An 18,459-nucleotide genomic window follows, 5' to 3' on the forward strand; every position below is an offset into this window, starting at 1 on the left:
TGCATTAAAATTTTCGAGAAAAAAATATTTATGACTAAACCACATGTGAACTTTCACTTGAGCTTAATTTCGTCAATAAGCTCTAAAAGGAAGTAGGATCAGTGGCGTATCACTTTAAAATTTCTAATGGGAGTTTGGGTCAAATAGGGTACCATTTGATAGAGCTCTTCAAAACAAACAACTTTCATAGGAAACGTTTTTATTAATTCCTATTCTTTCGATGAGAAAACGTACGAAAATGCAATGGGTGATTCGGAACACACGTGTCATTTATTTCGGAATCTAGTGCATTAAAATTTTCCGAGACAAAAATAGTTATCACTGAACCACATTTGAACTTTCACTTGAGCTTGATTTCATTAATCAGCTCTAACAGGAAGTAGGGTCAGTGGCGTATCACTTTAAAATTTCAAATGGGAGTCAGGGTCAAATAAGGTACCATTTGATAGAGCTCTTCAAAACAAACAACTTTAATAGGAAACGTTTTTATTAATTCCTAATCTTTCAATGAGAAAACGTACAAAAAGACAATGTCATCAATATTGAGAAATGTTACAAGACGAAAATGTAAACAAGACAATTAATGTAGACATTTTACTGAAAGGCTGGACAATTCCATTAATTTTTAATAAATGTTCAAACTATCTGCCGTTCTGAGCAGCACACACCTGTACTCTTCTTCTAACACTGTCAGTGACTCCTAATACTTCGGCGTCGTCAAGTGACTGGCAGGTCTCCCGGATTCACTGTTTTATGTCATCTCTTATTGTTGGACAGTCTTGATAAACGATGTTTTTAACCGTTCAATTACAGTATAGCCCAACTACTGTAACAGTAAACTGTCAACTTCCTATGACATACGAAACATAAGGTGTCAGAATTTCATGACAATTCTAAAATATGTAGAACTATAAACAAATGAATTGACACTTTTCTGTTTCAAAAAATGAAATATGTCAGAAAAGTCTTCACGAATTATAAAATTTTGCCTGTCGTGGTATAGTACATTATGCAACGAGCCTATAATGATAGTAATTAAGAAGCGAGTATGGATGTTTATGAAACGAGCGCAAGCGAGTTTCATAATTTTCATACGAGCTTCTTAATTACCATTATAGGCGAGTTTCATACGACTTTTTATGCTCGACCATATTTCTAACTTGAAATTATTCATTTTATTTGTATCTAACTGACCTTGAGCAATACCTCGTAAATTGTGAGATGTGCGCAGACGCGAAAGTATTGATTTTTTCCGAGGAACAGATGTCCAGATAGCCTGTAAGAACCTACAGAGTAAATTAAATATTAACTTTGATATAACATTGAAATTAAATTAGACATTGAAAAACGAGATGACAAATTGAATTTATTTGAATATTATTTACATTTAACGCTAATTATTATAGTAACAGAACATAACCTTCTGCGACAGTATTGGATTTCCAGCCTCCGTGACTTTTCGCTAATTCTCTTTCGATTGCATATCCGAGAATAATCTATACTTGCGGATTTATAACGGTACAAAGCTGACTTGTCATTGGCTGAACACCTGTAAGCTGACTTGTCATTGGCTGAACACCTATACTTTAATGAGTAGGCGTACTTTAATGACATTCATTAAAGGACTGCTACCACGTGTATGATTACTACATTTGGGCATGGTCGAGCATAAAAACTTTTATGAAACAGAAACTTCACAAATTGTCACGATTTTTCCCGACACGCGGAATGATTTTTTTGGTAGGTTATTTTACGACGCTTTATCAACATCTTAGGTTACTTAGCGTCTGAATGAGATGAAGGTGATAATGCCGGTGAAATGAGTCCGGGGTCCAGCACCGAAAGTTACCCAGCATTTACTCATACTGGGTTGAGAGAAAACCCCGGAAAAAACCTCAACCAGGTAACTTGCCCCGACCGGGAATCGAACCCGGGCCACCTGGTTTCGCGGCCAGACGCGCTAGCCGTTAAGGGTGGTTCACAATAAACCGGGAACGAGAACCAGAATGAAAACGAGAAGCAAAGAACGTGAATATGAAATTTTTTTATTCACAATAAACCGAGAAAGTAGACGACTATACATATCGATATGCATGTCAATAACGATATGTAAAGTCGATATTACGCATTCTGATGTTATTTGTGTATAATTGACCAATGGCGTTCTCTCATGAGTAGTCTACAAGGCAGCCAACATAAACACAGGTTAACCAGCTTCGAAATTTCAACTGAAACATTTCATTAGGTACGGTACTATAAATATGCCCATGCATCTTTATTATCACAACCTATTTTAAGTCTACCATAACGTAAAATAATTAGAAAAAAAACATTTGCAATAGAATAAAAATGAACACAATAGTAGTTATTGAATTGAAGCATGAATATGTAGTGTGTAATACAACCAATACAGTAATAATATATGATTCACTTACGATCGTGTTCAAAGATGCAGCCATTGAAAGCCACGTATTCTCCTTCATTTTCTCATCTTTATACGAGGCGCGCCGCTTATCGTAAACGTGAGGATTTTCCTCAACACTCAATATTAGAATCTCATCAAATGAAACTTGCTCCATGATGCACAGCACAGAACAAAATAATGCATAGGTTATGTCACGGTCTTCTTGCTACAAAATATACGACGACAAAATAGCTTTTAGATGGCATTAGAATGAATCTAGTGGGCTGTGATCGGAAACGTGAACGCCAAAGTTGAAACTTGGCCAACTCTCCGTTCCCGATCCCGGGCTCCGGCAAGCTTTTCGTTAATTGTGAATGCTCACATTTATGGTCTGTCCAAAACAACTTCCGACCTGACAAATGGCGCCTTTAGCATGTTACCATGGCAACCATTCAAATCAACCAATCACAAGAGACGCGTAACCATGGTAACGGGATGGTGTTGCCATGTCTATGTTTACAAGTTCACGTGAATACCAGGACCTAGTGGTGAATACAGTGGCCGGAATGACTGAGTGGCTGGTTAACGCGTGCTTTGTGTAAATTAAAAACATTATTTAGTTGCATTATTGTTTTAGTGTATCGATAATTATTGTGTTTAAATTATATTACACTATTATCTTCGTTGTCATTGGTGGAGTATGTGTTTTCTAGTTTCTGCTAGAGTTTTTAAATAGATGACTTGTGCAATGTCGGAAGGAAGGAAAGACAGGCGGAGAATAAAGAATATTGGACAAGGTGTCCCGTTAAAGAGTCAAGCGCGAGATATGGTGTGTTATGTAAGAGAGTATTTTGACAGGAGAAAAGATAATGGCGGGCCTCTTTTACCGTTGGCGCAAGTCGTAATGAGAACTGTTGCTTGTGTTAAAATTAATAACAGCACTGTTACCAATATTTGAAAAGAAAAAGGCCATGCAGATTTTTAATTATAAATATTTTTACAGTTTACAATTTTCTCAACGCCTTTCTAACAATATTACATTGATTAATACCGACACTAATAAAAGTGGAGGCTTAGTATTAAATTAAATCTGTTTTTACAGTTTACAGTCCTTTCGACGCTTTTCTAACGGTATTTACATTGAAGAATACCGGTACTACTACTACTACTACTACTAATTATTATTATTATTATTATTATTATTATTATTATTATATTATAGGCTAATAAAAATAATAATGTACACAAATTTTAATGCCTAGTGTTCAACAAATTGCTTAGAAATGTATGTGTTCATGTCAGCCGTTCATTACTGCACTCTATCGGCAGCGCGCTCGCTTACACGAAAGATGGGCAACATGACAACACTGCTCCCCCTTCTCTATAAGCTGTCAAGTCGGAAGTAGTTTTGGTCAAGGTATAAATGTACACATTTTAAGGCCCGGTTGCAGAAACGCAAATCAAATCAGTCCCTGATCGCCAGTCAGTTGATGTCTGATTTATTTGATTGTTCGTTGCGTTGCACAAACGTGAATCTCCAATCAACTTGTCTCAATTTACTAATTGCTGATTTGGGAAAGAAATACATTTGACAACAGCGCTATTTAGCAACCACAGCCAATTTGATGCTCTTTAAAAGTCGCGAAACGAATGCATCAAGTGGGCGGTGACTAGGAAAACAAGTGAATGTTTTGCTGGTTTGTTGCTTTTTGTAGAAAGGAAACAGGCGGATTCTATTTGTATATAGACTACAATATAGTGAAAAAAAAATGAAGCAAAAAGAAAAAAAAACGTGAGGGGGCTTCTGTTGTGGGATTTGCTAGGGGAGTCGACAAGAAATTGGAATATGCATAGCCTCCATAACCTAAAATAATTCCATTTCCCATCTCTCTGTTTATAAATTGAGCTCGTAACCTACTCATTAAAAATATTGTGTTGTCATGTGTAGAACCCTGCCAACGGGCTACAACATTCCAGAATTTCAATGATGGTGTAGACTACATATTACCTGTATATTCACAGAAAAGAAACCTTTTCTATTTCGATAAAGTTCGGCATCATTTCAACCAGGTGATTGGACGGGGATGTGAGCAGTCTATACAACCAATATTAGGCTACACTTGGAAATCCTGACATGGCTGAAAATTCTCTCTGGATTTCAAATCGTTCCCTGTTTGAAGTTTGGGGATTTATGAGACCCTGCCATAACAAAGCAATTTCATACGTAACATTCCTAACTACTCGGCAAATAGTTGATTTGTGGACCCTAACAAGATAACCCAAGACCATCTGAAAAATTCCAACAGCATAAAATCTCAGCATTATTAGAACTTGGTTCATAGCAGAAAGTGAAAGGTTTCGATTTGTCTGTCTGCATATAGGCCTATTTGTTTCAATTTTTGAAAGTAACAAAACACACGAATCCTTACTTAACCTAAATCTTTGCTCAAATTCTCTGTCATTATACATAAAGACAATTCATGTCCATCACGGAAACGCCTTCTTCTTAATAATATTTTTTTCATTCTAAAATTTCTTCATCAGAAGAATCCATTATGTCGAAAACAATATTGTTACGCTATAACTATTTACTATATAATTACAGTAACTGCATTACAAACAGAACAACATAAATAACCTACTTGATCGATGATCAGTGACTTGACCAGCAAAAATCTGTTGATCAAATCTGATGGAAGACTGATCTCCGATCAAACACTGATTGTTCTTTCTGCAACAGAAATAGAACTGATGGCCAATCAAACCCTCCTTGATTGCCAATCATATTTTGATCGGTGTTTCTGCAACCGGGCCTAATAATTTTACGTTTTCGTTCCGATTCTTGTTTCCGGTTTATTGTGAACCAGCCTTTACTCCACAGGTGTGGACCGGAATGATTTATGAAGCAGAAATTTGACAATTTGCAGAGTCGTCGTTTGTTACTTGTCAGAATGACGTATTTACAATTGTCAAGTTTTATGAAATACGCCCCAGGCCACACCAGCGTGTAGGGACTTTTGACGTAGTAGTAGCGTCTTATTTCAGTGACCTTCAAACCAGCTCTATCTGTATCAGCGAGAGATTCTGTCTTTTTCCCTAGAGTTGGCGCTGATATCGCACCAGCAGTCGACAGCAGAAATACTTTTCAGCAGACTTGCCAGCGAATCAGGATTGCTGTTCCACCGCCCTCGGGTGCTCGATTACACTGAACTGTAGCGTTTGAAAATGGAATTATATACGCTAACAGAACGCATGCGCTCAGGAATACAGACCAGTGCAATTCGTTCCGTGTCCATTCTTTACCATTCCTATTCGCGGGTCACACTGTGCTCGGGACAAAAATTGGCTTCTTGTTAACAGAAAGTTCACGGCAGATTGCTGCATTGGAGTTAAATCGCTCGCTTGAACTCGGTCGAATGTCGCACCCTCGAGTGAGATAAGATCGGTCGTGATACGCTCGTAATAAATAGAAGCACAGTACAAGGTCATCACACCGACATGTCTTATCTTGTATGGAAGGCGACAGATAAGATACACATATGTTTTGCTCGCACGGTAAAAATAAGGCTTTATTTTCTGCGTTTATGACAAACGTTTAATGGAACAGTCAATGGAACGTACCAAAACAGGAACATGAAGTTATGAATAAAATAGTATGAAAAACTTCGATATACAGTTATTATTGCTAATTAATAATTATTCAATATTTCATTTACCACATATATAATATGATAGGTCCATACATAGTGTTCCGCCTATATACTGCGACAATGTAGAAACGTTTTACAAAATATGATTGATATAGCAGTAGATTAATAACAATATTAGTACAGAGATAACGTCACAGAAAATATAATAAAACGAATAATCATGCTGCACAACTGTTACAGACGTAAAGAGTGATACACTAATTATTAGGGATTATTATTATTATTATTATTATTATTATTATTATTATTATTATTATTATTATTATTATTATTACTAGAAAACTTGATACGGTTCTTGCATTATTGTGATTGTGTTCTCCGTTTATAATAATTACATTTACATCCAATAACATCTATCAGATGTGGCAAAAACAAAATCATTCCTGTGTGGGAAAAAAAAACATTTACCTACAACTTTATATTACATTTTAAAGCAAGTTTTGTAGTTGTACTATGGAGAGGTCAGTTTTGAAATGATGAACATCTATGATGTTACTACACAGTTCATCACTGTAACAAGAACGAATGTCTAACGCTCGGCTTATACCGTTCGAGGATTTATCGTTTGCGACAATTTTACCCACCATGCATGTGCGCTACCTATCGGATTATGCTGTGAACTACTTGGCGCTCGAGCGAAAACGTCCGATGCAGACCTCTGGTTCACATAGTGCAGCCGTGGAGAAAATGTAATCGTGCGCCGAGCCACTGTGTAACCTACAACGTGCATAGCACCTATGGAGGGAGGCGGACACCCGAAGGGAAGTTAAGCAACTGTCTGACTTATTAACGGATTTTCATTTTCCTTACGTCAAGCACTTAAATATAATTTTATAGAATATAAGGTTACAAACTAATGTTTAGTACGTGTAACGAAGAAAGAAATTAACAAGAAAACATAATAGACTATACATTATCACAACCTAGTAACTGTCTTCAGAATGTCTCTGCGACAGAGTTTCAAAATCAGGAATTATGTCACTTACTGCGAGTCGTAGTTGATCACGAAAGTATTTGTCTATCAGTCGTAATCTAAATTAGGTTTTTATTATTTTCATTGTTGAAAATAATTTTTCACAAACGTAAGTTGTAACGAACATGGCTTCAGCAGAGAAAACTTCGGATATTTATTTTTTGGTAAAGATTTGAAAAGTTCAACATTTGTCAAGTCCTTACATCTAGCTTTCATTATAACATTACATTGCAAATATGTGAGTTTAAATTTAAGATCTAACCGCATTATTCGTACATCTGCTGAAAAAGGATAGAAATAATAATAATAATAATAATAATAATAATAATAATAATAATAAACACAACCTTTTAATATTTCATGAGTAACATGTAGTATAATGCTGTTTTATGTTACACAACCGTTTTCCTAGTAATACTTGTGAACAAATTATACATTTAATATTCTCATCATATTGGCAGCAAAAAATGCGTCCACCCATCCTACTTGAAACTTTCGTTTTTGTAGAGGTACATGGTTTCGAAAGAGACATTGCGACGATACGCCACTCGCAGGTCAGAGCAAATACAAATGGAACGGAGTTTGATTCCAGTGAGTGAGAGGGTGGGGCTTCGGGGAGCAAGAGACATGCACAGCTATCATTGCGAGCCACAATGTGCTCGTGAGTTACATTTTCGCCACGGCTGACATAGTGTATATCATTCAATTAACGCTTTTGCACCAACATAAACTCAAATCCCTACTGTCTTTAATGCCGATTGTCTGTACAAGTGGGAGCATTAAGTGCTCGCCACCCTATGGGCCTCTGTGGCTTGTAAAGTGGAGAACACCAAAATATTGAGAGTAAAATTGTGTTTCAGGTGGAGCAGTTGGCATACAGGACTCAAATGTTCGGCAAGGATGAAAATGGATGCGTTGTAAGTATAGTATTCATTAGTGTACATTACAGTAGGTGTGGCTCGATTAGACTAGCTTCAGATGTGAGCTATGAATTTTATTATTCTTTTATTTTATTTATTATTATTTTACCAGACATTTATTCCGGAGTCAGAATATCAGGACACTAGAAATCGCGGTTTATATATATACAGAGTGGAAGTAATATAACTCTGCAGATTTTAATAAATTATTCCTTGTATAGAGTGCAACAAGAATTTCGAATACAATATTAGTCCCAAATTAATACTTTTCTTATTTCTTGTTTCACTCGATAAATGCTGTCCATACGATTCTAGTTTTTACCCTTATCATTAGAGAGACTGATAAGGAATGATTTATCCTTTTGCAGTTCCTTTAATAAAATGGACGGTTTTCTTGCAAATTAAATAAAAAGATAAACGTAATTCATCAACAGAGCTATACAGATTACTATTCAATTTACAGCATATACAATAATTCATCAGTAGAGCTTTTGGGTCGTATCCATAGACATTCTTAGCGCAGGCTTCCGGTGGATGATCAGCGAACTAAAGTTTTTCGTATTCATAAACCAGTGTTAGCGATATGATGGTATGATATGATATGATATGATATGATATGATATGATATGATATGATATGATATGATATGATATGATATGATATGATATGATATATGACATGACATGATATGATATGATATGATATGATATGATATGATATGATATGATATGATATGATATGATATATATTATGATATGATATGATATGATATGATATGATATGATATGATATGATATGATATGATATGATATGATATGATATTATGATATGATATGATATGATATGATATGATATGATATGATATGATATGATATGATATGATATGATATGATATGATATGATATGATATTATGATATGGTATATGATATTATGATATGATATATGATATATGTGATATGATATGATATGACATGACATGACATGACATGACATGACATGACATGACATGACATGACATGACATGATATGATATGATATGATATGATATGATATGATATGATATGATATGATATGAATCCTGTACAAGTAACCAGTCGATAGTCGGGGCTACTTTAGCACGCTCGGGCTAGCGAAATGTCTATGAATAGCACCCATACAGACTACTATTCATTTTAAAAGTATATAGGCCTACAATTCATCAGCCCAACTAAACAAACATATACAATACATAGTAAACAAATTAATTCAATTTACAAACATACATGATTTTCAACTAAGGAACAAAACATGCAAATATATTAAAATACGCCCCCCCACTAATAAATATTGCATGTAACACATTTAAGAAACATTCACATTAAAAAGTTATTAGCAATATTCGCTAAACTGGAGAATTCCCACGGTATCTTTGAACCGTGCCGTTATGTTTAGCACCAAATTTAAGTAAATACACAGTCTTGCCAACATAAGAACACGACGTTGGTGTGCGGCGTCGTTGGAGGGAGAAATTTGTTTCTTTTTCTCTCTCTACCTCCTTCGTTCTGAACATTACTGAGAGATAGCACCACTGTTAGCTACAAGATATATTTGCGCAAATATATTGAAGTAGATTACGTGACCTATTACGTGACTTAGATGAGAGTCTCGAGACAAAACAGTTTTGCTATATTTCTTTTTTTTTTATTAAATGTTAAGCACAGGAACTCCATTTCGTAATTTTATTTAAGAAACAAGCCAAATAAATTATCTTTGCATCAAAAACGGATGCTCCCTGGACCAAATTATCGTATTTCATAATTGTTTGAATGCAACAGAAGCCAGAAGTCTTGCACTTGACTAATGCAGTGAATTATGTAAGAATATAGTCGCGAATTTTACTACCACCATTTCGATTGTGTTTTGTTTGGTACGGCCTGGTGACTAGTAGCCAGCGAGTAACGTCGACTATCGACATTGCTCTGCCGTGGGTATTATCCAGTTGTTCCGCAATATTCCATACTAAAATATTCACCCAGTATATTAAAAACAATTATAGATCCTAGTCATTCTCTCGATAGTAGTAATACCGTCATTCTGTACTAGCTTTCATTTTATTTGATAAATATTTAATGGTAAACTTTTTAATTTCTCTAACTAATGTCTGTTATTATTCGGTTGAGAAGCTTTTATCATCCAGTCTGCTGTCAAAAAATCTAAAAATTAGAATTTATAAAACAGTTATATTACCGGTTGTTCTTTATGATTGTGAAACTTGGACTCTCATTTTGAGAGAGGAACATAGATTAAGGGTGTTTGAGAATAAGGTTCTTAGGAGGATATTTTGGGGCTAAGAGGGATGAGGTTGCAGGAGAATGGAGAAAGTTACACAACACAGAACTGCACTCATTGTATACTTCACCTGACATAATTAGGAACATAAAATCCAGACGTTTGAGATGGGCAGGACATGTAGCACGTATGGGCGAATCCAGAAATGCATATAGAGTGTTAGTTGGGAGGCCGGAGGGAAAAAGACCTTCGGGGAGGCCGAGACGTAGATGGGAAGATAATATTAAAATGGATTTGAGGGAGGTAGGATATGATGGTAGAGACTGGATTAATCTTTCTCAGGATAGGGACCAATGGCGGGCTTATGTGAGGGCGGCAATGAACCTCCGGGTTCCTTAAAAGCCAGTAAGTAAGTAAGTAACTAACTGCATGCTTTATTTCTCATTTACAGAGGCTTTCTTTCGCCGATACCTTTAATCTGGATTATTAAGACTACACATCACAAAACTACGAAGACTACACGCGACGATAAGAGATCGCTAGCGGGCCAGAAGGGCCAGACTACCAAGCGTATGCAGGGAGCATGCGCAATGCGGAGACTGCAAGCGAGCTTCTGCAGACTGGATACCCACTACAAAACTGGATCGTCAGAAAGAGAATGTTAGAAAATTTTTCCAAGTTGATTTTTAAAAAATGAAATCGCTGAAATATGACAATGAATAAATAATTTTATTGTAATTGTAAACTATACTTAAAATTCAGAACAATGTTTGTATTAAATATTTTATTTACGTTTAATAAATATTACAAAGAAAGATAACAAGATGTTCCAGCCCGGCCTCACAGTATTTTTCAGGGAGTGCGTCTACATTTGAGCATTACACAGAGACATCATTTTATTTTTACTAACATTTTTAATATTAACCTGGCTATACCTTTGGATTAACGGTTGAGAACCAGAAACACCGTTTGCTACTCCTTCCACGACTGGAGTTCGATGATACTGGCGTAAAATACAAACAAATCACTTTACTAGGTATAGGAGGGAAGAAAAGTAGTTCATCCATTTACGTAAACTAGGAAATATTGCAATTTTGAGTTTGATAATTTTCATTAGGTTTTGTTTAATCAAAATACAGTACAGTGTTAACAATAAGCGTTTTTATTCACGAACTGAGTTATCCATGCGAACGTATTCATTATGCAGTGTATATTATACTGTCTACAGCACATTAGCGTACAATATAGAGAATGAAGTTAAAATGAAAAATAATCATAACATGGATATTTAAACACATTTTTTAAAATGTGTGGCCGTTTATTTCGATACAGGATTCAGTTCTTTTGTGCATATTATCGCACTATAGACTATTACATCTAATTCCAATTACCAGTTTCGTCCTTCGTACTAGTAACTCACGTTGAAATAATTCTACACCTACTCTATAAAAGAGTACCTTACGTACTGTAAATTCAATCTTCACTTCTGCCCGACCGCACAGATAAAATTATTCAGACATGCTATCTACTGTCCGTCCAAGTGGTTTTGTCGCAGGATCGTAGAAAGGGCGGAAATCACGTGACAGTTAATTACTTAACGAAGCCATTTTATTTAAGATGTATATTATTACGTAGACGTCCAATTAATTCCTAACAGAAATTCATGTTTTCAGAAAAGAGCTAAAAAAGCCCACCCACTAGTCTTTACAATGGAGCGAGCAGAAGCAGGTGGGGGAAATCGGGATGCGACGTAGGCAAACGGACGACAGTACCTGTGCAAAAGTATCATTCAATATTGGAAGTTTTCGTCACTGGAAAACGCGAACATATTTCTGGAACGTACTATACCCACTAACTCAGTACTGTTTACTGTATGTGGCCTTGGTTCTGTGTGGAGGACAGTTGGAACTTCGTTAGTAGAAGGGGTGGGAGTGAAGTACGTTCAAAAACTCAGGTGCAATAAAAATTGAATAAAAATAAAATGATGTCCCTGTACATAAGGACAAAATGAACTAAAGGATTCTTTGGACTGAGAGGCCGTACTCTACTGGCGATGTTGGCAACACCGCTAGTAGACCAAGTCTCTCAGCCCGAAGAATGTTTTTACCGGGTCGTGAAATCTTAAGCTTGCATTCTAAAATTATTTGTTTACATTGAGTTAGATGATGGGATAGTTAAGTGGCAGGAGGCGAGATTTTTCTCCGAACCCGGGATAGATCGCTATGCAGTGTCGTTCGAGTGTTCACATACCCGGTATTTTTCCCAGACTAGCGCCACATTCGATTTTTCCTGTTATAACTTTTGAGAAGTATGAAATATCGAACTAAAGTGAGAACACTTTTTTTTCTTAAGACTCAGGACCTTCTTTTGTTGTATAACAATATACAGCGTGTTTCATACACTCCACATATTATCTTTTACATTTAAACGGATATATATATATATATATATATATATATATATATATATATATATATGTTTTTAAATGCTCTGATGACACGTTACACCTTTTATTTTGAAAGAAACTTTTCTACAGAAATAAACCATTTTTAATATCACTGTTGTGCGAGTTGTGACGTCACCACTAAGATTTTTAAATGGCACACAATATTTTTTCTTTATACCATCTTCATAAATGCATGTCAACCAAAGATCCCAATCTTCTAATTGAATTTGATGTTTGTAGAACTTGTTGAATTTACAAACAATAGACTACACATCTCGTAACATAATTCTGTTACAAATTGAATTGTATAAATTCAATATTTGGCACTCATAATTCAGAGCCAAACTGTTATAGTAATTAAAGACGGAGCACAAATTCCTCCCCCCCTCCTCCAAGCTGGTGGTATTTCTCCAATCTTCAAATCTCAATTCTCTCATTTCCACTTAAGAACATCTTCATTTTCTGTTAATTTCAACAATTAAACTGCTTCCATAACACCAGGGAACTCAACTATTTATTTGGTTACCACAGAAACGTTTAGTTATAAAAACAATTCATAGTTTGTGTAGCGATACAGAAAAAAAGCAAATCTTTCAGATAATGCGAATATCGAAAGTTTCCGACTTCACATTTCTCATAACAATGACCATAAACATGTTTCCTTAGTACTAAAAAGTTCCCTTCAAAATATAAGATTTGACGTGTCCGGGCGTTTTTTCGAAAAAATTATCCGTTTAAGTGTAAAAGCCAGTATGAAACACACTGTATAGTTTCTTTGAAAAGAATATCCATAAATCTGCTTCAATATTTCTTAGCCCCATTATGTTCAACTGTCTTCTATACTACAAAGTACATGTTTTAATTTTATTTTAGAAAAGAGGAAACTGTCTGGCGAAATACTACCTGCATTCAAGGACAGGTTTAGGAACTTTTAAAGGGGAATAATAAACCCGAATGGGATTAGAAGTCCATTGACTTTCCAAAGACATGACAGCAATAAAATTATTCCATCATAACTGAGCTACTGGTCTGACAAATATTTTCTGTACAAAATACCGTGTATTGTTCGAAGAAAATTGTTCTAGCAGTTAATATCCAACACTTATAAAGTCAGCTAAACAGAAGTACTAATTTGCAACATTTTGGTGTGATTGTTATTCGAATTTTATACTCAACAAAATGCTCATATAGCGACCAGCGCCGGGTTAACAATATTACATCTTTTCAAACGTTGGCAATATCACCACAGTCTAGTATATAGTCACAAAGCTTGAGTTGTTGAGGGTACTAGAAATAATAGATTGTGCAGATACTATTTCGCATTGTCTGTAATGAGGCGATAGTAGCGATCCTAGTGGTTAGCAACTATCTATGGATGCATATTTTCTACGTATTGAGCTTCGTGACTGTAGGCCTATATACTAGACTGTGGTACTACCGTGAGTTCATGTAAACAACACGAATTGTGTAATACGCGATGTAGTTAACTTCATAGGTTCGGTGTCTGAACTTCCATCCCTAATCATAACATTTTTAATGGATGCTCGTACCCGAATTTGCTTATAATTCTCTATAAAAGAAACTGCGATTATTTAGGGCGGAGAGGTGGGATTGCACACATTCTTAAACGAAGGATCTCTCTAAAGGCAATCCAGGTAACCTCTTATAATGCATTCTATACTCGAATATTGGCTTCCTTATTTATGGTTTAAGGAAACGAAGTATGCAAGGCGATCTAATAAAATGTACGAACAGACTTGTATGCAGGGGGGTTCTAAAGATGAAATAAGCACCCTTTAAAGAAAAAAAAATGTAAATACAAAAAATATCGTAGTTACAAAATAAAGTACCTAAGTAACATTAAAAATTTAATAAATAATAACGCGTTACACTATACACAAACTGCAGTTCGACAATAGAATTTAAAAAATTGAACGGACTTTAAAGTACCGGGTCCAATGTCAGGTGTGACGGGAATTTTTTGTCGTTGTCAAAACTTGCAAAACGGCCTAGAGGTTCGCTCAGCCACCTGTCAAATTGGGTACTAGGTCTTTCCCTGGAGTGAAAAAGGGTCGGAACGTCGTGCCTAGCACACTACCCCATCCTACGTGGCTAACGAGAAAGACAGGCTTCGGCACGAATCAGAGTCACGTGGTTATCATGGTCTAATCATGGCCATCTTGACAATACATGTTCGAAGTTCTACAAGACAAAGGAATTGCTATATTAAACTCATGTTAAACGTGCATTTATATATAAACTTGTTCAATGTTGACATGTTATGACCAGTGGCGGCTCGTGAACTTGTGGATTGGGAGAGCTGCAGTAGATTTCGGTACATACAAATTTCACTTCTTGATACCATTACTAATAAGTATAGGACAAAAATAAATGCACTACATATCGAAAAACCAAAACTTCCTGACTTGGGAGATGTCTGTGGGGCCATTTGCTAATCCCTAAGAAAAACTAATACCATCGATTTCGGTCTGAATTTCAGATCGGCAGACACTCAACTTACAATCTACCAGTTCATTCTGAATTGTCTTAGAATAACCTTAAACAGTGGCATGTTCCAAATGATTTTTGAGAGGCTCGTTTAGATTACTCACGAACTGTAGTAACACACGAAACACATCAAGATTCTTCGAATCGTTTTTTCATCATGTCCCCTAAGGGGAAGTTCATATTGGCCACAAAATTTGATACAATCAATATATTTTTTTAATAATTTCACGATTTTTTCTCACTTCTTGATTATGTTTGAGAATGTTTGTTCTGTTCGTTTCACTTATTGCACAGCAGTATGAGTTGCGTAACATAGCCAATGAAACGACATTTTTCAGGTGAGACTGCAAAGATTCGTGCATTTTGTTTTTTAGGGGCAAATGTCCTAAATCTGTCACACTACTCCTAGTCCATCCAGCATCACCACCGAAGACGAGGCAAGGAAAACAAAATACAGATTTTTTTTTTTTTTGTTCACATCCACGTAACCACAAATGCTTAGCGTAAATTTCATTGTTATACTTCCTTACATATATGCACTATTTCGGCTGGATGAAGCTTAAGTAAGATTTAAGTCTGGTAACGGACGACCCTTTAATTTCACTTCATTACATCAATATTCTCCGCAAGGGAAAGTTGAGAAAAATAAAATTAATATTCTGTAATTCACAGACACTCATGCTTGCAAATTTGCACTGGTTAAGTTACGGTATTAAGACGTCACACCAAAGCAACACTCAGATATACTGATGGTCAACAATTTTCTAAAACTGGAAAAGAAGTCTCTTTCGTATTTTACGTGCTATATCAAAAGGATTCTACTCGTGCAATCGTTTTGAGTTAAGGAAAATATTATGTTCTGCTGGAGGTTGGATATATACGTAATAATAAGGCAAAAGAGAATATTAATTTCGTTATATTAACTCGATAAGATTCTGCAACAATAAGTATGTGAAAAGAAAATAAAAATTTTGTCATTATGTTTTAAGGGAATAGAGAATCCATTTGACGCAGCATTACAATAGCGGTGTGGGAGTGGAGGAAAGATCTCCCCTTGTGGCCTGGCTCTGCAAGCCACTGCAGCGAAATATGGATTTTAAACAGCGGCAGTTTCCCTCTGCTTCCCTTCACCTCTCTACCCCCTGACCATGCAAGAGACACTCTCTATGAGCTAACCACCCTGCAGATCCCAGGACGACTTTGAATGCAGTGTCAATTCCAATACAGTCGACGCGCAAAAAGATTATACATAAGATAATAGTACATATTCCCGGCCAGATGAAGTATAAAGCAATTTACCAATAAAAGCTGTAACAATTCTTCTAAAAATTAAAATAAATATTATTTTCATTTTTCTGTCAAAGCAGGGAGTGCTGCAGCTCCGCAGCTCTTATGGACGAGCCGCCCCTGGTTATGACTAAGAATGTGACGACGCGCCGCCGTAGCCTGTCTTTCTCGTTAGCCACGCTCATCCTAGTGCCGAGGTCACGAAGCATAGAGATTTCACTCAATACTACCTTTAAGTGTCTACAAGGCGTATACCGGGGGTACTTTTACCTACCTAAATTTATAAACAAAATGGTCTGCTTTTACGAACCTAAAATAAATGCGCAGTAACACACAGGAATTTTTTTTTTTACTCTGGCTGAAGAGTTTCTCCCATTATGAGAGAGCAAAGCATGCCGATGGTGACAATACTATGTTAAATAGGATATTTTTAATCTCCAGTACAATTACGGTACTATTATTAATGGATTAAGACATAAATATATCGCTTACTTTACGGCTACCATAAATGTTCATTACGTACTAAAGGCTATAGTCTACAAAGACAAAACCTGAATATAACCAAAAAGTCTGCATGATCCATTGCTTTTCACGCAGTTTTTTTTTTTTGTAAGACAAATAATAATTACGAATGATAATATATTTAACATTTGCATTATTACTTACGTAAGTTCGAAATGTATTCCCAGCTCCTAGATCCCTTCTTCAGGTAAAATAACCGAAATAATAATCCCACGTATTTGTTCACCACCATTAACCTCACATTAAACAACAAAACTGATATAGAAGGCCATGGAATGGATGAAGCTCTGACCAATGACAGAAATCTCTGGCCATATGACAGCTTTCTTAAGAGTTTGTCATTGGCTCTACTTCGTATCAATCACAGTCTAGTAGGCCTATATACAGTCACGAAGCTCAATACATAATAAATATGCATCCATAGATAGTTGCTAACCACTAGGATCGCTAATATCGCCTCATTACAGACAATGCGAAATAGTACCGGCACTGTCTATTGTTCTCACAACTCAAGATTCGTGACTGTATACACTAGACTGACATCAATCTCAAACTTCAACCTATACACGATCGTTGCCTACCTTATAACATCACGTACAAAAAAATATCCAAAGCTGTACCGTAATATTCCCAAATTCAAGGCTAATAAATGAACTGTTACGAATTTTAGGAGATTTTGTTGACACGAAATTAAAAACACTGTTGGTATTTAAATATAACTCAAACGTCATATAATTGTAACATAATCAATAACACTTTCACATACAAAAGATTATAATATACCTGTACAGAGTGTAAACGATAGTAACTGACAAAATTATATAGCCAGTACATTATACGTGTGTGTATATATATATATATATATATATATATATATATATATATATATTCAGTCGAGGAAAACCACGGAAAAACCCTCGACCAGATTAGTTGGTACTTATCGGGAATCGAACCCGAGGCCTCCCGAATGCGACTCTAGTTTACCCCTGAGCCAAGCCACCTCGGACAGTTTTCTTTTTCTGAAAAGGGGTGTACAAGTTTTTTATTCTAACGTCATTTGCCATAAATTTAACTAGAACGCGTGCGTGCACCCGCCCACACACTCTCTTTTGCGTGCGTGCGTGCGTGCGTGTGTGTGTGCGCGCGTGCGTGTACATATATTTTTCCCCCAATTTATTCTTTCATTTTTACACTTTAAAATTATATATCAAATATGATTATATACTGAACTTTCCATTTTTCTCAGGAAGGACATAGTGTATGTATAACAGTCTTATTTTAAAGCTCATTTTCCGCACCTTTTCTCAGTTTCTATTTAATCTACAAAGTTGACATTTTCAGGAACTGTTTATTTAGATGTTTTACGTGTACTGAAACAATGTTAATTAAATTTGTTGGAGTTTGGAGATATTACAGGAAG

The 18,459-nt window shown here is 35.8% G+C and overlaps 1 protein-coding gene across 1 annotated transcript in view; it reads left to right on the forward strand.

Moving 5' to 3' along the window:
* Positions 1–11,101, forward strand: part of LOC138701004 (mucin-19-like) — a 38,575-nt gene extending 27,474 nt beyond the window's left edge. The window contains exons 5-6 of the mRNA XM_069827482.1: positions 7,948–8,004; positions 10,728–11,101. Of these exons, the coding sequence (XP_069683583.1) occupies positions 7,948–8,004; positions 10,728–10,766 (96 nt within the window). The 3' untranslated portion in view covers positions 10,767–11,101. The remainder of the gene's footprint in view (positions 1–7,947; positions 8,005–10,727) is intronic.
* The last annotated feature ends 7,358 nt before the right edge of the window (positions 11,102–18,459 follow it).

Source organism: Periplaneta americana, chromosome 6 (assembly GCF_040183065.1).
Source record: "Periplaneta americana isolate PAMFEO1 chromosome 6, P.americana_PAMFEO1_priV1, whole genome shotgun sequence".
In the NCBI taxonomy this organism is placed as follows: domain Eukaryota; kingdom Metazoa; phylum Arthropoda; class Insecta; order Blattodea; family Blattidae; genus Periplaneta; species Periplaneta americana.